Below are 21,091 nucleotides of genomic sequence, written 5' to 3'. Positions count from 1 at the left end.
GAAGAAGAGGGGACGGGAAGTAAAAAAACAATTTCATCCTCTAAAGCCGTGTTTTGTGGCTCCGACCATTTTTTGAGGATGTCAGTCACTCCAACTTCCAACGGGATTTTTATGGCGGCTCCTCGAGACGAACGCACTGCCTGACCCTTGAGGTTCAGCTTCATCAAGTTGGTTTTAAGACATCTGCCAGCTTGAGACACCATGTAACGCAGACGCTTTATATTTGAGATAAAGCCGGTCACGTAAAAGTCCTTGTCTAATTCCACGTCTTCACTGCTTGTGTCTGAAGAAATGCTAATGCCAGAGTTGACTTTCTCCTCAATTTCCTTTTCTATCATTTTTGTCAGCTCTCGCGCACCTTCACATTGGTCCACGGGGACATCTAGAAGCTGAGAGAAACTTTTTTCTAGGGCGTCTCCCAGCTGTGGCTTGACGGTTTCCAAAGGTGCCATTCTCGACAAGGAAACTCTCAAAATATTTGCTGACACGGTTTGAATTATTTCACTTAACATGTCAGCCAGAATGGTTTGTATGTCTGGGTCCAGTTCCTCTACTGTCACCATGGCCCATTGTGCAGGTGTCAGCCTGTCTAAATATTTTAGAATTATTGGTTTTAGGTTCTCCTCTGTAACCATATAACACTTTTCTTGTTTATGTGGCATCTTTTCTTGAGTGTTTTTGCAATTTATTTCTTTTTTTCAATGTTCTGCTGCAAACTCTGCTGTTCTGTTGTTTAAATTGTGTTTTTTAATACTTTGATTTGATTGTTATTATCAAATATTTCTCTGAAATATCGCTTTGGTAAGTGTTGCTGTAGTCCTCTCTCGATAACTGAATAGTATTCAGAATACTTCTATGGACTAGTTGCTTATATAATCTTGCTTGGTGACGTGTTGGTATGACGTAATCAAAGAACGTTCGTCTACGGAGAAACGTAATGACGTTCCGTGAAGCCCCGCCCACACAGCGTGTGGGCGGGGCATCCATGGTGTGCGCATTGTGACGACAGTAACCATACGTCACTAGGCCACGCCCCCTTTCCGGTGAAAACAAAGCAGACTCCACATTAATGCCGAAGAGTTGCTGCGTTCGTGGAACAACTTAAAAGAGCCAAACTTAAGATTTTCTCTGCTCCCTTCAAGAGAGGGAAACAAAAAGAGGAGAGGTTTAATCATTTATGGCTTCAGGTGATACGAAGAGTGAATGAAAATGGCCGTGGGGCTAGTCCGTACGTGTGTGGGAAACACTTCATCACAGGTACGTTCAATTATCATGTTAACATTAGCTAATGTCACTCGTCAAAGTTGTCACTTAGTTAGATCTTATGTATGCAAAAATCAGCTTCCTCATCCACTGGCCTGACAGAGATGCATCAGAGAGACCACCAGTGATGAACTTTCCTGCCTCACAGCAATTATTGATTGCTTTGAAATTAGAATTGAAAATCCAAAGGGCCTTAAAGCTAGGTAAAGGTGACACAAATGTGTAAATGATGACTACTTAGCCAGGTGGCTCTTAATAGGGTTCCTGCACAGGTCTTCAAAATTATTACAAATGAAACTGATTATTAACAATCTTAATCATTTTGAACACCAGACTAAGTCTCCAAAATAATTCTAGTTCCAGAAAAAGTAAGACATTTTTAATTGGAAAATGTGTAGGAAACATGTTTTGCTAACAGTTATTTTTGTTTTTTTTTACCCCCACAGAGCTAAATCATACTTCAACTATGAGAAGTGGACTACGGTGAAATATCTGATTGCGTGTCGTCCTGCAGGCAGCATCACCTTCTTGTCCCATGCCTGGGGGGGCAGGCCATCACATGTTAAGATAACAAGGGAATCAGGCTTCATTTCACCTGCTACCACATCGTGGGGACCAGGGGTCCGTTTCACAAAGCAGGTTCAACAAACTCTGAGTCTAATCCTGAACTCTTAGTTGATCTACTCTGAGATCGGAAACTCTGAGATTTCGGTTCCTGAACAGCGGTTTAGAGGTAATTTACTCAACTCTAAGTAGTTTCACCTGGAGTTAAGCGCTACCACTACAACTATCAAAAGCCAGTATCTATAGAGCCCTGATACAACGATTCACCATGGCAACCGGCGACAACAACGGCAAAAGATCCACATACTTTTTCTTTTCTTTTTTTTAAAACTTTATTTAACATTTCAATTTACAAAATCCCTTTGAGGAAACATTAGTTTGCATCTGAAGATCCACATACTTCACACCCGTGTCCTTTTTCACCCGAATGGAATTAGAGATTTTAATGCGCGCATACGGCGAATTTGAACATGTTTTTCGAAAAAAGAATAACACTGCAGCACAGAATATAATGTAAAATTAATTTAACAGATCTCTACATCATTCACCTGCAATCCTGTGGAACCCATTGATGGCTTGGACAGGTTTATGTAGGCTTGCCACCCGTCCCGGGAATTAAAAGTTGCGTTCCGTATTGAACCAATACAGACACATATTAAGCCAGGGGTCTCTAACCCTGGTCCTGGAGAGCACCTATCCAGCATGTTTTAGATCTTTCCCTGCTTCAGCACACCATGATACAAGGAGCTGTGTCAGCAACAGAACTGTCCGGACCTTGATGACAAGTTAATGACGACCATTGATTAGAATCAGGTGTGTTCATGCAGGGAGACACCTAAAACATGCTGGATAGGTGGATCCAGGACCGGAGTTGGAGACCCCTGTATTATGCTCTTATTTATTCATGTAATAATATACAGGTGGAGGTCGGAAAATTTGAAAATATTGCAAAACTTCATTCGTAGTAAATTCAACTTAAGGTGAAACAAATATTATTTCCCACCACATGCAAAGTGAGATATTTCAAGCCTTTATTTGTTATAATTTTGATGATTAGCCTAAGCTCACAGTTTATGAAAACCCCAAATAAAAAATCTCAAAAAATTAGAATATATTATGAAATCATTAAACAATTCAATCATCAAAATTATAACAAATAAAGGATTAACATATATTGCTTTGCCTGTAATGAGACTATGTACTGTAATATACATGCATTACGCGGTCTGATAACCATCTCCTGACGAATATTTAATTCTCTGCGCATTAATTCTGCAGCTTCATCGATTGTGTCTTCATCAAAAGGACATGCCATGTTCGTGACAATGGACTTCTAATATATATACTGACTCTGTTTTTAATGACAGACGGCAGAACTTCGCCAAAACCCGCCTGCTGACTGAATGAATGAGGAAATCAAATGTGCGTGTGTCTCTGAAAGAGGCGGAGACGCAGAAAAACTCCAGGTTTCACGATATAAACCTGGTCCCGACCAGGTTTATATCGTGAAACCTGGAGTTTTCACTAAACCTGCTTTGCGAAACGAAACCCAGGGGTAAAATTGGCTTTGTCAAGTGATGTTTTTGCTTTATAAACAAAACAAGTACCTTATTTTCTGGATTATAAGCCGCTACTTTTTTCATAGTTTTTGAACCGTGCGGCTTATACATTATTTTTCTTCCACCATCTGGGCGCTCTAATTGGAATTAGAATCAAAACTAAGACAAAATAAATGCAAAGAGGAATACGCTACTTCTTCTTTAGCAGATAGAAGTAGGTAGAAGCAGATTTCAAACAGATAAATAGATAAATAAATACCGGTTATTTTCTCTTGGTTCTGTCCCGTTTTAATCTGTTAGGACACTGTTAGGAAAGGATCTATTTAGGTACAAACATGTACATCATTTACAGTTCAAAATCCTTCTGTACATGTAGTAAAAATCTAATGTAACAACATAAATATCCGCAGCTTGCATATGTTTTTTTTTTTTAAATAGAGCGGATGCGGCTTATATTCAGGTGCGGCTTATAGTACAGAAAATACGGTAATCAGTAGTGGAGCAGGGAAATTCATACATTATGTCTTAGACCCTCCAGGTGCCAACGACCAGAATCTCATCAAGTAAGTTTAAAAAAAAAAAAAGATTATTCCCAATAGTATTGATTGTCTTAACATAAATTTTGGAAATTCACCTAGTCATTCAAAGTCCTTTGTATCCGTCCTTTATGATGTGCATTAGTTCTAAGCAGGTAATAATGCTGAGTGATTAACTGATTAACTTAAAAATGTATTATTTTTTATTTAGGATGGACAGCCACCACCTGCCCAGGAACAGTTCAAATCTTCACGGAATCTGAATACCTGCTATGGGTAAGCTGGTGGACAGTTGCAACCTTAACATGTTTGGTTAGTGTGTGTGTAAATATGTGTTGAATGAAGAAAATAATAAATAGTTAAAAAATGGAAGGTGTTATGCTAACATTTAGCCTATTTCTTGCAATCCCGTTATATGTTTCATACTTTCTTTCTTGGAGTGTCCAGCTGTTTATTAATATTCATTTTTATTGCTGGATTCAAAATACCATTAGAACTCCAACAAACACATTTTTTTTAAATTTCTGGGCAGTGTAAGAATGTACCTTTTATTCAGGTATCATTGGTTTGTCATTCTTTGTAAAACAAACAAACAAACAAACAAAAACAGTTAACTGTGCATTTTACAGTTGAGTCTATGAACTCTTTCCCTGCACTTAAATTAAGTACATTGCATTTCTGAAAATAATTTTGGAATTCAGACTGGAAATTCAACATCTCCTTTTAGCTCTGCACCTGGATTTAGTGAAATTAACTCTGGTATGCATTTTCATGTGGACTTGAAACTGATTTTAATAGTGGCACTAATGGATGGTAAAATATTAACAGCTGCCAGAGATGATGAATATTTTCCTGTTGGGAGGATGATCGCTACATCAATAGTCCACGGTGGTCCAGGGCCTCGATTCTTGTCGGAAATGCTCTACGACCACCTCACGGGAAAATCCAGCGTTGATGTTGAAGCAAGGATTGAGGACATCACAGATGATACCATGAGAGCTCCTTGCTTGAGGTGTGTTGTCAAATCAACAAAGCTCACAATGTCTTATCACATAACTTTCTCAACTATCTATCTATAGTCTATCTCAACCCCTAAAACTAAATGTTGACTAATTCCACCCCTGAATTCCTTTTTTAAACCTTAATCTTTTTTTTAAATGAATAGTGAATACTTGTAATCTAAGGCACCACCTCTTTGTAGTAAAATCCAGTTTGCACCATCTCAGAACATTAGCTTAATTAAGCCCTTCCTTCCTATTTTATAGCATGGACAATATTAAAATAGTTTGATTTATTTCCATATTTATCTTTCAGTATGGTAAACTTGTGGCATTTCACTTTAATGTGTGGTAATTGTCTTCCAGATATCCAGTGCAGCAACACTGGATGAACTGCATGCAGTCATCGACAAACATTCAAGTCTGTTGCAGACTGCTGGTTGTCTTCAGTACCCAAATGTTGTGTTGGACAAGAAGTTAATCATTAAGGACTTCATGCAGTGGTACTTCATTTACCGCAACCATTTCTCAATACAAAGGTAATGTGCTTTATTTTCACATATTCATTCAAATTTTTAAGACTTTACATGAAGTCAATTGTATCAAGTATCTAGTTATTAGTATGCTTGAAGGGATAGTTCAACATTTAAACTTAAACTTAAACTTTATTTATTTATATAGCACCAACTCATGCAGTGTAAGTGCAACTCATGGTGCTTTACATACAGAGATAAAATAACAATCAAAAGTACAATAACAATCAAAAGTACAATAACAATCAAAAGTACAATAACAATCAAAAGTACAATTTTGGCAAATTGACCTATTGCCATAACAGGCACTGATAGAAGGTACCCACTGATATTACTATAGGGATTATAGCAATAGGCCAATTTTCCAAACTGTTAGCTCTTAAATGTTACCAGTCTTCTCTGATACTGCTATTGTTCTAAGCATTTGATTGTGTTTTTTCTCTGTGAATATTTTGTAGGTTCAAGGATGGGCTTTCAGCACTTAATGTGATTCATGCTTTGGAGCAGCATGCATCCATATTCAAGGCATTTATGTGCTCAAGTGTGGAACAGCTGACATCCACAACACTGGATAACCTTTTCCAGGTTCAACTCAGTGAACAAGGCACCACAAGACGCCAAGAGGAAACCAGAGTACTAGCATTCTGGAGAGACTATCTCCTCCATACAGAAGGTTTATTACAGTAGCCTTTCATACAATTGTTCCCATTTCTCTCATCTTTTATGAATGACAGGTTTAATAAAACACATTTTTATAACTTTTTTTTTCAGATAAACACACAGGACTTTCCCTCCCTGACATCCTGATGTTCGCCACAGGACTCAGTTCCCTGCCCCCATGTGGGATTAATCCAAGACCAAAGCTGGAGTTTCAAAGGCTGTCTCGCTTCCCATGCAGCAGAACCTGTGCAAACACAATGGAAATTCCACTGTCAATGACTTATGAAGAGTTTCGAAAGGACATGGACTTTGGAATACAAAATTCACCTGGTTTTGGACTGTACTCATTTTTTTTTTTTTTAATTTTTAGTTCAACAGTTATTACCTGTATTTTCAGTTCTGTTACAAATCAGCCATGTTCTTCCAGGTGATATAGAGTTCCACACAGGTCTCCCAGGTCATTGGCTGCATTAGATTACGTTGTCTCTGTAGCTCCTCAGAGTGTGACTGGAGATGGCGATCTCCACATGGACTGTGTGTTGCCTCACTCTCAAATGGCCGCAGTTCCTCGAGTGAAACTGGAAACCCACAGTCATTTCCACCAAACCTGGGAGTGAAAATATATTCATAGTCTTAGTGTTATGTGTTGCTTGAACTACCGAGCTGAAACTAAGACTATTACCTTTTCTATTATTATGTTATTTCAATAATTTTTCACATCTTTTGATGACATTCATTTTTGTTGTGTTTTATAATGTTATTTCAGGGAAAATAAAAAGTTAAACACTGAAAACTAACCTGTGAGGTAGGTTGTACATGACCTCTGGTTTACCACATGGACAACGAGACTGTTTAACAGGTCTGATTGAATGAGTGTTCCACTTTTCTCTGCATTCATCAAGGTCACTTTGTAGCACATCCATAAACACAAATCGCAGGAGGCATGTGTGCACATGGCTATTATTGAAGAGATTTCTCTCTCTCAGATCGTTCAGAAGGTCCATCCAAAATTGCGACCTGAATGCACAAACTGGAATTAGGGTGATGCATTTCATTTTATGTTTTTGGATTGTGATTCAATCTAAAATGTTACAATTTAATGATAAATATAATTTGTTGTTCATTAAAAGGCAATGAACATGCAACGACCACAATGTTCTATTGTCTGTTTTAAAGTCCATTTGAAAAATATGTTTCTAGCTTGTAAAGAAAAAAATATAATAATAATGACACCTCTTTTTGCAAAAATATGACCACCAGCTTTCGATCCTTTGATTTGCCGTTGAAGAGCCGTACAAATGACTGGCAGCCCCAGCATAGTCGTCAGTGTGAGATGATCGTATGGTACAATGAATTGCCACCATTGTGCCATTTTCAGTACCACAGTCAGTGCGTAGTCGCATTGGGATGATTCCACATTCTGACAGACAGTTCAGATAATTCTGGGCAATGACCACTGGGTCATTATTGCTTGCTCCACATTTCAACCACAGTACTTTTCAAGAGTATCCATCTATGCAGCCACTTATTCCAAAACCATACGGCTTTAACTTATCATATCCATCCACATGCCAGACATGATTTGGTCCATCAGAACTGTAAACTCTTTTTACAAATTTTCTGCTTGCACGAAGTTGAATTCCTTGTGGATCAAGTTCTCTCATCAGGGCCATAACATCATCCCTCTTAACAGTCAGAGAGTACTTTAGGCGCAGTGTCTGCCACATTGAACGGTAGCCATAGTGTTGACCTGGACCCTTTAACTCTTCCTGTATGGCAGCACGAACGGTGGCAAGAGGAGAATAGTATTTTTGCCTGGATAAAGACAAACTTTTCAGCTTCCTCTTCAGGGAGCGAAGGCTCATATGAACATTGTGTTTTGAAGCCCAAAAATCCAAAATTTCTGCATTGCTGTAGCCATGAGCAAAATATCTTTGTATTAGATCCTCTTTTGTGGGGATATCTGATGCTGGCCCTGCCAAACATCAAGTGAGATAAAGACAGAGATTTAATTTTATTAGAATTATAACACTTTTCCTCTGATGGACCGTGGTAGGTCCTTTAACATCAGAACATAAATGCTAATTTTCTACCCTATGGCAGTGAAACTCACTATCTGCACCTCAATGACACACAGTTGATCACCTCAAGATTTGATTAACTATATCACCAAGCACTGTAACTTTAACTTTTTTGTTAAAAGTCAAATGTAATGCATTTTATATAAGAACGTGGTGTGAACTACATCAATGTTATTAACAAACTGGATATGAGTCCACTTACTGTTGTCTGCCTCTGCCAAAAAATGCACATTAGAGCCAGATGAGCCACAGAACATGTGAATTGTTCCCAGATGTTGTCCACAGTAAGGGCAAAACATAGTAGCCTGGAAAAAAGATGATAGATCAGTATAATCTAGAAAACTAAAAATGAAAAACGTGATAAGTAACGTTAACATTACTGAGATTAGTATTAATAGCTACTCTTCACTACCTCTTGATATACACACACAATGGACATCATTCATAACTGCTTACAAATTAACTGCTGTCATTAACAAGCATAACATGTAATGTGCAGCGCTGTATGTTATGGAAGACTGTGATAAGAGGGCTTTTTAATGTACTATATGTAACGTTAACGGGTGCTTTATGTTAATCTCTAATCATGATCTTATCTTATTAATATTATGTGCAGCCTTGTATCGTCTGGTGGATGTATGTGTTGGCATTTTCATTCAGAATCCTGGATGCAATGGAATTTCTCTTTTTGTACCTCGTTTTTGAGTTTGTGAATTTGAATCGTTTCTGTAATTGAAGCCGTTTTCCTTAACTGAGACGCATTAGTCCGTTGCAGTGCGTTTGGCCCTCGTCGGCCACCGTACAAGGACCCATCAAACCAACTGCCAGGTAATATTCCCAAGTTTCTCATAGGCAGATACACATACAATGTCCACCCACTGACCACAAATAGATTTCTGTTTGTGAGAGGACTGCTCATTCAGTTACCGTATATGAGACTGATGTCACTGATGTCATGGGATATAAATGTACGAGGGTTATGCAAATTAGCAGTTGTGGTTGTTCTTGGTTGCTAATGAACTCTGTTAAGGAAACACATAGAAAACAACTATTATTGTGAACTTATCTGTTCCTAAGGGTAAAGTCTCTTATTTACTCTATCTCTCTGGTAGGAGAAAAGCTGAACATTGGCTTCATTACTCGAGCTACGTTCAACAGGCTCCTTGATGCGGGAGACATTACACCACAGCAAGTGGAAAGGTTCCAGCAGGCCGCGCTGGCATTTCTGTTAAGGGCTGTGGAGTATCCATGAATAATGTAGGAGCTTGTGTTGTATGTTTTGTTGATTATATGTTTTGTATGTGTGAATTTTTGTGTTTCTGTATATATATGTGAATGAGTATTTTTTCTGTTTGGTTTGTATTGTGTGTACACTGTATTGTCACTCATGAGAATATGAAGACCCCAGGAATAATATCTTGCACTTTGCAAAAGCTAATTGGGATCTTAATAAAACAAACAAACAAACAAACAACTCTGAAACTCAGTAGGATTATTTTACATTTCAGTAGGATTATCTTTCTGGACAAAAAAAAGAAAAACAATTAAAAAATGTAAGAGTAATTTTATTTTGTTTTTTCTAAGCACATATTTTATTATATGGAGGAAACAGTAATGACATTTCCCTATCTGAAGAGTTTTAAGTACATTTCATAGTTTGGTACATGTTTGCTTATTAAGGGGGATGTGTGATGTTCCAATGTCTCAGCCTGAACGCTAGGTGGCAGTATGAGCAGGAGTGACATGTACAGTGAGGAGCAGAAGAAGAAGACCTGCACTTCGGAGTTACCTCGTGATGTTTACGTTTGCTGTTCCTTGAATAAAGTGAAGTAAAAGACATACGAAGTTGTCTTATTTCAGGACACAACAAGTTGTGACAGTAAGTGAAACTTTAAAAAATGAAGGTGCATGATTTATGTTTGCACGTAACTACCTAATTAGGTTTATTAGTGAGCTATGTTAAGCACAGTAAGGAATAATTGGTGAGGACGTTGTTGTGGATAATTAAACCCTGATATAATTAATGGAGGGGGTTTATTTGTAATGCGTTAAATAATTAATTTGAGACATAGCTAAATGTTTAACAAAATACGAGTTTTATAGGCTAAATTTGCATTCAGCATCCAGCTTTCAGATCTGCAAGATCCGCTTCTCCGCGGTTTTGCTGACCCGCCTCCTCCTGCTCGTGTGCATTATACCGTTGATAAATCAATTTGTAGAATCAGAATCAGCTTTATTGGCCAGGTTCGAACATTGTCCAACAAGGAATTTGACTCCGGTAATTTCGCTCTTATGTAGTAAAATAAACAATAAACAAATGTGGTATTTCTATGTACAGAATAGACAATTAAAGGTGCAGCAGTTGTGGTATAGAGAAGGACAGTTCTGAATAAAAATAAAAATAACCTATTTACAATTTTACAAGACAAATTATACAAAAAGTTATACAATTATACAAAAAATACAAAAAACTATTATACAAAAGAAATACAAAGTGAGAGGTGCAGCAGAGTGAGGCAGACATGAGCTCGGTTGATTATCCTATAGGTGTTACGATATTTGTGTAGTGTTACCTGTCATAAACAAGGTATCACTTATTACGAGGCGTTTGTGCCGTGGTGTTAGTGATATGACACTTTTTGCAAAGTTTTTGCAAAATAGCCTACTGTATGTAACATCACAATCAGTCTGAAGCTGTTTAACTTGCTTCACACGGTATACATTTTTACCAACTGAAATAAAATATTTTATCACTTTTTTGTGTTGTGTAGATGCATCACTCCATTTTTCCATCGAGTGAGGACTATAAAGTGGAGCGCTGCACAGTTTGTTGCAAGCTTTTTCATTGCCCCCTTTGCCCAAAATATAAACCCAGCCAAAGAGGAAGGCTCCATAAACATCTGGATGTACATTGCAAAAATGCCATCACATTCAAAGGTAAATGTATGTGAATGTGAATGTGTCTGTGTTTTCATGTGCTCATATATCCTTTTAATCATTGGCAAATTTAACCTTTTGTTGACTTCCTCCTAGATCAAAAGATCTGCAAATGCAGTTTAAATTGCAGAAGCACCTCACATTTCCATTGTCCCATTTGTGACAAAACCATCATAAGAAGAGCGGACATGGAGAAACATCTGGAGACTTGTCAAATTTTGAACACATCTGCTGCACCCAACCCCCTCCTTCTTCCACCATCCACTCTTCCACAAGATGTTCCCTGTGCCCCACCTACCACCTCCTCCACTGCCCAGTCTACCACCTCCTCCACTGCCCAGTCTACCAACTCCTCCACTGCCCAGTCTACCAACTCCTCCACTGCCCAGCCTACCACCTCCTCCACTGCCCAGCCTACCAACTCCTCCACTGCCCAGCCTACCACCTCCTCCACTGCCCAGTCTACCAACTCCTCCACTGCCCAGTCTACCAACTCCTCCACTGCCCAGTCTACCAACTCCTCCACTGCCCAGTCTACCAACTCCTCCACTGCACAGTCTACCACCTCCTTCTCTATCCAGCACACTACAAGTTATAAGAAGGCAAAATGTTCTCATTGCGGCCTAATTTCTATCTTTTTCATAGGATGAAGTGGCGGCCAGGATACTCCACGACTGCAAAAAGGCCGCAGAGTGGGTTGAAACCAACCAAAATTTGTTTTCAGGGGTGGTGGAGTTTCCAAGTGTCCTCACCATGGGAGAGGAACAAGTGGAAGAGGTTCTGGGGCAGTACCGAAGGCTTTAGGATGATGCAGAATTTGGCCAGCTTGATGAACAGGAGAAAGAAGACATCCTGGACAATTTCAAATTTAAATTTTAAAGTGTTGAAGAAGACATGTGGGTATTTTGTGGGGAGATTGTTGATATCAGAGGATACTCAACCTACACCGAAGCTCAAGTGAAGGAGTAGGGTAATAGGATGGGTTGTGTAATAAAAAGCTGAATAGAACCAAGTGATTTTGTTTTTTTTTAATTTGTGTAGTTTTATCTGTTTTCCTTATTGCATTAAATATATTATATATTTATATAGTATATTAATATTAATTATTATTTATGTATTTATTTGCTTTTGTTATACAATGAAGATCACAGGAGAGTCATTGCATTTCAATAGAATGTAGTTTTATCTTTTTCTGTCCTCCCTAAATGTTGACAATTTTGTATTTAAGCATAGTTAACAACCTAATTGGCCTCTTAAGATCTTAATGTCATTGAAGACAAAAGTCGAATAATTTAATACAATAAAAATGGGAAAAAAATAAAGCATTTACCTCATATAAATGTTATGCATGAGTTTTTAAGTCTGAACAAATGTACATAGATTGATGTGTTCATGTAGGCCTAGTACTCTTCAGAGGGACTCCAGGTATCTGTTGTGTCTTTATCCTGTGCTATATGAATACATGTATTTCTTAGGTTAAAGGTTTGGTTTTTCTTAGGTTAAAAGTTTATAAATTGAGGCAGCAGGTTAAAGATTTATTTGAAATTTCTTCTGTGCACTTGGATTTATCCCATTGAGATTAATATGTTGCTGGTGTAATCATGGTAAATGCCACAAATAAAGGATTGACAACATCAAAAGTGTTACATATATTTAAGAAACAGATTTTCACGTTACAATTAAATATTAAATATGAAGGCGCAAAGTTTTCTCTCACAAAATCGATAACTATTTTATTTTGAAATGTGTTGCGCGCACTTCCGGTCCCAACCGGCCTCACGCTGGAGGTGGTTTTATTTTGAAGTTTGTTGCGCGCACTTCCGGTCCAAAACGGCCTCACGCTGGAGGTAGGGTAATAGATCCATGGGTAGGCCTGAGACGAGAGCCTGCACAGGAAGACCCTGACGCGAGAGGTCTGCTCTTGAATATTTTGAGAGTTTCCTTGTCAAGACTGGCAGCTTTGGAAACCGTCAAGCCTCAGCTGGGAGACGCTCTAGAAAAAAGTTTCTCTCAGCTTCTAGATGTCCCAGTGGACCAATGTGAAGGTGCGCAAGAGCTGACAAAAATGATAGAAAAGGAAATTGAGGAGAAAGTCAACTCTGGCATTAGCATTTCTTCAGACACAAGCAGTGAAGACGTGGAATTAGACAAGGACTTTTACGTGATCAAATATAAAGCGTCTGCGTCACATGGTGTCTCAAGCTGGCAGATGCCTTAAAACCAACTTGATGAAGCTGAACCTCAAGGGTCAGGCAGTGCGTTCGTCTGGAGTATAGACATAAACACTAGACGCCGCATTGGCTGCTGGTGCGCGAGAAATGCGGCCGCCATCTTGGGGCGGTCGTCCTACTCCGTTGCCTAGCAGCAGAACAGCAGCAGCGGAGTGAGAAGAGTAGAGAAGAGAAGATAAGAGTGCAGAAGTTTGAAGATGCCACATCATTGTGCTGCATATTCGTGTTCTAATCGGCGGACCATCGAAAACAGGGATCGGGGGATTACTTTTCACAAGTAAGATTGGACATTATTATTGATTGTGTTTTGTGAATAGAATATTACTGTACTGTATTTATGTCCACCAGTGAAATCGTAGCCAGCTGGATAGGCTATGTTTAGTGCAGATGTTCACCCGGCTATGAACTAAGACTTTATATATCGTATTCCATAACACTGACTTACAACTGACACAAGAATACTATTGTAGAAATGAACCAAATATTACTGGTATAACATTGACTAGCAACACAGACTGTAATGTTATTATACACATGCAGAGGAGGTTACGAGTTACATTTAATCTTACTCCGTTACTTGACTAACTTTTGGGGGGAAAAGTACTTCTAAGAGTAGTTTTAAATCACCATACTTTTACTTTCAAGTTACTTGAGTAGATTTCTGAAGAAGAAAGGCGTTGGTGAGTGTAACAAATGCAGTATAATGGTATCGCTGGAGTCTCAGTGACTTAGAAACCTGGCTCTGCACTGTTAAAGTCAGTTAACCAATCCTATTAGTTAGCTCGTGCTGTACCTACCTCAGGAATAAAGAGGAATTGCCTCAGTTTGTCTTTACGGTTACTTTATCTGCGGGCCTATTTTGTGAATATTGTGTTAATTCTACTTTTATATCAGTTTTATTTGAGGCCTCTGCATTTAAGAAGCTGGCCTGGTTTTACTCACAGCAGGTTCTAAGAAATTTGAAGGAAGAAAATAAGTTTGACCTCCTTTGTAAAATGTTTTTGTGTAGACTCTCCCAAATCTCATGTTTTCATTTTGAAGGTTTCCCAAAGAAAAAGATGTGAGGAAGAAGTGGGAAGTGGCTTTGAGGAGGGAAGGATTCACTGCAAGAGATAAATCTGTGCTTTGCTCTGAGCATTTTAAGCAGGGTGATTTTGATAGGACAGGTCAGATTGTCCGACTGAGAGATGGTGTTATTCCATCTATCTTCAGCTTCCCAGTTCACCTACAAAGAGTAAGTGTATCATAATAAGGCTTTTAGCATACATAAATGTAAATATTCTATTATCAATCACAGGGCAGGGTGAGATATTTATATGTATTCTTTTCATTTATTATGCTTCTTCATTTTAGCCTGAAAATGTCAGGACTACATCTACCTCCAGAAGAGCTGAAGAGAGCCTGTCTGTGGCCTCCCAGGAAGCCCCAGAAACTGTAACCTCACAGCCACATCCTCACCCTCATGATGTGAGTATTTCTACTTTAAACATCATATCATAATGGCCCTGGACATATTAAAATCTCACTTGTTTGTTTGCTGCCACTCATATTAGCCACACTCACAAATAAACCTATACACACACAATTGAAGACATGTTGAACATGCATTCCTGGCACGCATGCACACACACACACACACACACACACACACACACACACACACACACACACACACACACACACACACAGTGTATGCAGTGGCTTTGACGGGTGATGACTATGAGAAAGAATATTGGCCATACAATTGTGGTGTCAAAGTGATGTGTGTGAAGTGAAATATCAATCAAACCATGTTCACCTCTTTCTATTAGGATCATGGCTATGCCTTGCCTGCTTCTCCAACCTCTCTTAAGACCAGACTCATTGAAGCCTTGGCAAGAGTAGAAAGTCTTGAGCGAGAGAAGAAGAATGCTATGGCCAGAGGAAAGAGGGCGAAGACCACAGTGAAGACTCTTTTGGGGGATTTGATGGAAAAGAACCTCATTAATGAAGAGCTCAAGGAGAGGCTTGAATTCTACTCAGGTAAGAGAAAATTAGCACTTTGAAATCCATGTACATGTTATTCTTACACTCTTTATTAAACTCCTTAGTTATTATCTGAAGGGGATCTTATTAATTTTGCTTATAAAATTTCAGATCTTCAGATTGACTTCATGGCAAAGCAGGGCCATGAGTACACAAAGGACTACAGAGAGTTTGCCCTCACACTTCATCTACATGGTCCAAAAGCATACGAATACCTCAGAAGGACTCAACATTTTCCCCTCCCACATCCGCATACATTACAAAGGTAGTTTTAATGTTGTCTGATTTAATTTCTGGAAATTACTGATGGAAATATGGTAATTTCAGTTTCAATTTCAATTTATTTATTTAAAAAGGGATAGTGCATATTAATGAACATTTACATGTAAATATGCCAGATTATAGCCATAGGCTAGTTTACATCTGTAGTCCCTTGGCAGATTGATGTTACATTTGAATTATAAACTCATTAAAAAAAGAATAAGAAAAAAACAAGACATTCACAATACAAATACACAGATCATTCAGTAGTAAGAGGGAATGTGCTTACTATAAAGTTCTGATGAATTGATAAAATATTTATTGCCCAAATTTAAAGAATGCTAATCTAAATTGCACGAAGCCCTTGTAAAATATAAAAAATATTAGATAAACTGCTGCTGTGTATCAATAACTTTTACAAAAGTACTAATGACGATTGCACGTTTCCCTGCTGCATATCACTATAAAGTGCTACTAGTTATAAATATAAAGTGCATACTGCATATTGAAGTGCTAAAGAAATTGCAAATGGCCTTTTTGCACATGGGCCGTTAAATAGCTACTTCTCAATTATTTTTTACAGGTGGCTGCGTTCAGTAGATGACAAGCCTGGCCTGAACAAGATGATGCTGGATATGCTGGAGAAAAGATGCCAGAAAGACCAGGCTAAATATGGATGTGTTGCTATGATGTTGGATGCCATGGCCATCAGACAACATGTGCAATATAATCCACATACCCAGTCAATGTCTGGTTTTGTAGATATGGGTGATGGAAACAATGAGACTGATGTTGCTACTGAGGCTCTTGTGTTGATGGTGGTTGGTCTACAAGGACATTGGAAGGCTCCCATTGCATACTACCTAGCAAAGTCTCTTTCTCCAGACACACAAAGGGTCCTTCTCAGTCATGCTTTGGAGGAGCTGCATGCACGGGGCATTCGGGTGGCATGTGTAACCATGGATGGGCATGCCTCCAACGTCAGCATGTGTAACCAGCTTGGGTGTGAGCTGAAGGGAAACCCACGAGAGCCGCTAAAAACCTGTTTCCCACATCCGGTGACTGGTGAAAAAGTCTTTGTAATGATGGACGCTTGCCACATGCTCAAGTTGGCACGTAATATGTTGCAGGTAAATGATGATCATTGTACACCTATTTGTACAAGTTATGTCTCTGCTGCTAAAAGTTATATCTAAATATTGTTGTCTGTTCATTTGCACACTTATGGTTGGACGTGATGATCAACATTTTGCTGTTTGTACTTGTTTGAGCAGTGACTGATTATTACTCTACAGGCGTACAGTCCAATTGCAACAACCACCGGGCAGATCAGTTGGAGGTACATCAATCATCTCAATGATGTGCAAAAAAAAGATGGACTTCATGCTGCCAATAAAATTACAGACAAACATGTCTACTTTGAGAACCACAAGATGAGGGTGTCCCTGGCTGCACAGACACTGAGTCGCTCCGTGTCAGTGGCTCTCCGCACAATGAGAGATCTTGGTTACTCTCAGTTTAAGAATTGTGAGGCAACGGCAGAATTCATTGAGGTAATACAATTAGTGATTATATATCCAATTACATGGTTTTAAAAATCAATCAAAATTTGATTTGAGTATCAGAAACAATTCGTTGATAATTCTGACCGTCTCTAAATTCAACATGGAAATATTGTCAAACTGTAATATTGCATATTTTTCATAAATACAAAAGTTCATACATAACCTTATACATACTGTCACACATTTTAGAGTGGTAAAGCTCTGTGAAATTTGCTGTATTACAAAGCAGACTTATGGAAAGAAGGAAGTTAGGCAAATATTAATACTTGTATGTTTACACGTTGAACATACAGTTTAAAAATAAGTACTCTGTTCTCTGTATATTTTGAATGAATGAATATTGATTTCAACTATTTGATACCTAATGAAACCCTGTAATGATAGTGATTTAGATGCCGACATTTCTTTATAGATGATTGACGGGCTGTTTGACATTATGAATGGACGCAATCCTCGTGCCAGAGAATTCAAAGCTCCCTTGGGTGCTTTGAATTGGATGGAGAGGAAAGCATTCTTGTCAAGAGCCAGGGAGTACTTGATCACTTTGGTGACAAAAGATGGAACACCCCTTCACCGCTCTAAGAGGTTTATTAAAATAGTGCTTGTTATTCATGCATGAAAAGTTCATGAGATGAGTTCAATTCTCTGTTCCCTTATGCATCGAGTTCCTAAGATGCTCCGTTCTCGACATTAGGTTCATATCGTGCTACTGTTACAATGTTCTTTCTTTAGTTTTGTCTTTGTTAAAATTGTTTTGTATTCAGTATGTATTTTCAGTGTTCAGTTTTGTTCATGTCAGAATCGCCTTGTATTCAGTGTGTTTCAGGTCCTAGATGCTTCTAAATGGTATGTATTACACAACATCAATTTTATGCAGGTGCCAGAAGGATGGTATGTATATTGATATGATCTCTTGTTTAAATGTTTTTCAATATGCAGTTTTGTTTCTGTTGGAATTATCTTGTATTCAATGTGTTTCAGACCTAGATGTTTCTAAATGGTAAGTATATGGTAATGGTAGGTATTGCATGTGTTCTTGTTCTCAAATTCTCCCAGTTCTGCAATTACATTGTTCCTAGTTAGTTAAGTGTCCTAAAAGGTATAAAAGGAACAGATCACATTCCTAAAAACATGGATGCAAACTAATTATTTATCCACCCTGGTAGCTGTTTAGCATTTTCATTCTCTGTGAGTTTGCACCCCTGTAATAGGCACTCAAGAATTGGTGATAAGACACTATAGATGAATGGGATGGAAAATTCACTTTACTGCTTTGAATGAACAAAATTACACGGTGCTTTCTTGAGGTGTCTTTTTTCACCGTGATCAGAGTAATAAAACTTTTTTCTTTTGCAGGTATTTGTCTGTCATTGGATTTGTCATCAACATTGACACGTTGATGTTGATTATTCCAGAACTGCTCCAAGTTCAGGCCTATGTGCTCACCTACAGGTTCAGCCAGGATCACTTGGAGCTCCTGTTTAATTCAATCAGAGCGTCAGGTAGGGTTGATGATCTTTTAATTACAATAAATTCTGAAAATATACTTAATGAATACCTTTATATGTTAGGTCTTGTGAGTAATGTACATATGTATTGTGTGCCTGTTTTCCATACAAGGTGGCTGGAATAATAATCCATCTGCACACCAGTTCCAGGCCATCTTCCGTCGTCTGATGGTTCGGTGTGGGGTCTCACCTGGTGAGACAGGCAATGTGGCAGCCCAAGATGACACTGTGTGCCTGTCTGCCGTAGAGATGTCCTCTGCTGAAACTGCTGAAGAGTACCCATCTCCATTGTTGTGTGTGACCACAGTTATCTTCCCACTCGGTTTGGTGGTCTTGTGGAAAATGCTCTGGTCTACATAGCAGGATTTGTAGTCCGGCAGATTCTGCGAAAACTGTCTTGTAATTTGTGCCGTGCGAGCTTTGTCAGAGATGCTGTGCCGTCATCATTTGATGAGAACTACCACCTTCTAGCCCTGAAAAACAACGGCGGGCTAGTGATTCCATCACAAGGCACAGTGAAGGTTTGGTTTTATTATCTTGTTTTTTAAATCTTTTAATCTTTGTATATTAAAGTTGCTTTGTTCTTTGTTCTTATTTTCTCTTTTCTGTAAAGTGTCTTTGAGCACTGTGTAAAGCGCGATATAAATATAATGTATTATTATTATTATTATCATTACAAGGTGCTGAGAGCTGCAGAGAGGGTGATTGGCGAAGCTTCAACAAACCAAGCTCCAACGGTGACGACAGTCACGCACATCGTTCAGGAGGAGATTGGAACGGAGGATGTTTTTGTGCTTGGGGGACACATTGAGGAGACACAGTTTGGCATCGACAACCATCATTCCAACCTGTTGTCATTGGTTGTGTCGGTGTTTCTTAAAATAAGGCTGCACCACATTGCCAAACTCAAGACTCTTAACCTGCAGAAAAGGAGCACGAGAAAGAAGCTCTGCAAAACAGTCCTCTTTCAAGGGTTTTAGTTCATAGTTTATGCTTTACTTTCATGAGCAACTTTGTACATGTGTAAATATGGTTTGGGGCGGGGATCTGTCACGTTCTTGTGTTTAACTTAACAATTTACATTTTTATTCTATCTCTGCTTTGTTATGCAATTCTGAAAAGCAAGATGAGAGCGTGTAGAGGCATTTCCACTTCCTCCTCTCCCCCATTTGTTATCCAGGCTTTGTTCTAGTCACTCATGGTTTTCACTGTTCTTTATTCTGTTGTGTTGGTTTGCTTTGTTATATGTGCTGTTAATGCTGGAATAGGTACATTCCCTGCTGTTTTGATGTGAATATGCATCCCTCTCTCTCTATCTGAATATTCTATTACTCTTAAGCCCTTTTGAATATTAAAATACGCCGAACCATGTGTCCTGTATCATAGCTACTTGTATAAAGTTTGCAGCAAAAAAAACTGCGTGACAATCAGTTTAGTACTCGGCGAGTTATGATGAATTAAATGCGCTGACAGTTCATTGTGCCTGCCAAACAGATTACACTGAGTGGAGCGAGTGACCGCCCCAAGATGGCGGCCCCACGGCTCGTCAGCGCCAATAGGCAGCAGCGCTCGATGCGGCGTCTACTCTTTATTATGTCTATGGTCTCGAGGAGCTGCCATAAAAATCCCGTTGGAAGTTGGAGTGACTGACATCCTCAAAAAATGGTCGGAGCCACAAAACACGGCTTTAGAGGATGAAATTGTTTTTTACTTCCTGTCGCCTCTTCTTCAGAAACAAGTAAAGCAGCGGCTAAAATTACCATCACGTTATTGAAAAACCTCAGAAGACGTAAAAGGATTTTTTGCAGTGGAACCAAAAAGATCTCTACAATCTTCAACATGGGCTCAAGTCCCCCTCTGTTCGGAGACGACTACCTCCTACCAGTGAGTGGGATTGCAAACGTCAAATCAGACAATTTTATGTCCAAAAAAACAAACATCAACGTAATGAAGCAGAAATATGCTCAATTGAACTTTGAAACAATCAAACTGGATCTCCTGAATTTGTTTAGGGCTATAAAAGAGTCAAAGCTGAAGACCTCCGCCTGGACAACATGATGTCCTCCAGTTACATCAAGAGGATTTCCAAGGAGCTGACTCTCAAACTTTGCAGCCACTGGATGCCTGACTGCACATATCAGCTGCCTCTCAGCAAGCTGGGAAAAACGCTGTCAGACTCTGTGGTTTGTGAAGTCGGAAGGATGCTGGGGGAAAGTAACATTTCTCCTGAGATAATCTATGCCATCACAGAGGATGCAGTGGGGAAGTTCCTCCAACAAGTTATGCTGTGGGTGATAAAGACGTCAGGTGAAACAAGTTTCAGTGAAAAAATATTTGGAGCTCTGACAGACATTGAAAACCACATTAAGC

At 38.9% G+C, this 21,091-nt stretch overlaps 1 protein-coding gene and 2 long non-coding RNA genes across 5 annotated transcripts; all 3 read left to right on the top strand.

The window, feature by feature from the left end:
* The first annotated feature begins 1,068 nt into the window (after nt 1–1,068).
* On the top strand, nt 1,069–6,878 carry LOC133449508 (uncharacterized). 3 transcript variants are annotated; one of them, XR_009783046.1, is made up of 7 exons: nt 1,069–1,257; nt 1,710–1,996; nt 4,134–4,198; nt 4,751–4,934; nt 5,287–5,459; nt 5,912–6,126; nt 6,225–6,878. It is a non-coding gene; the product is annotated as an uncharacterized LOC133449508 (long non-coding RNA). The 3 variants fall into 3 exon arrangements; XR_009783047.1 differs by having other exon boundaries at nt 4,751–4,964; XR_009783048.1 differs by lacking the exons at nt 1,069–1,257; nt 1,710–1,996 and adding an exon at nt 3,826–3,949.
* A 3,077-nt stretch (nt 6,879–9,955) lies between these two features.
* Nucleotides 9,956–12,056, top strand: LOC133449507 (uncharacterized). Its single transcript, XM_061728665.1, has 3 exons — nt 9,956–10,073; nt 10,966–11,131; nt 11,228–12,056. The coding sequence occupies exons 2-3, from the start codon at nt 10,966–10,968 to the stop codon at nt 11,779–11,781; spliced, it is 720 nt and encodes a 239-aa protein (XP_061584649.1). The 5' UTR covers nt 9,956–10,073; the 3' UTR covers nt 11,782–12,056.
* Nucleotides 12,057–18,455: 6,399 nt separating this feature from the next.
* On the top strand, nt 18,456–20,086 carry LOC133449506 (uncharacterized). The gene is made up of 3 exons (XR_009783045.1): nt 18,456–18,715; nt 18,834–19,242; nt 19,402–20,086. It is a non-coding gene; the product is annotated as an uncharacterized LOC133449506 (long non-coding RNA).
* The last annotated feature ends 1,005 nt before the right edge of the window (nt 20,087–21,091 follow it).

Source organism: Cololabis saira, chromosome 8 (assembly GCF_033807715.1).
Source record: "Cololabis saira isolate AMF1-May2022 chromosome 8, fColSai1.1, whole genome shotgun sequence".
Lineage (NCBI taxonomy): Eukaryota > Metazoa > Chordata > Actinopteri > Beloniformes > Belonidae > Cololabis > Cololabis saira.
Note: the sequence above shows the minus strand (reverse complement) of the source record. Positions and strands in the feature narration are given on the sequence as shown.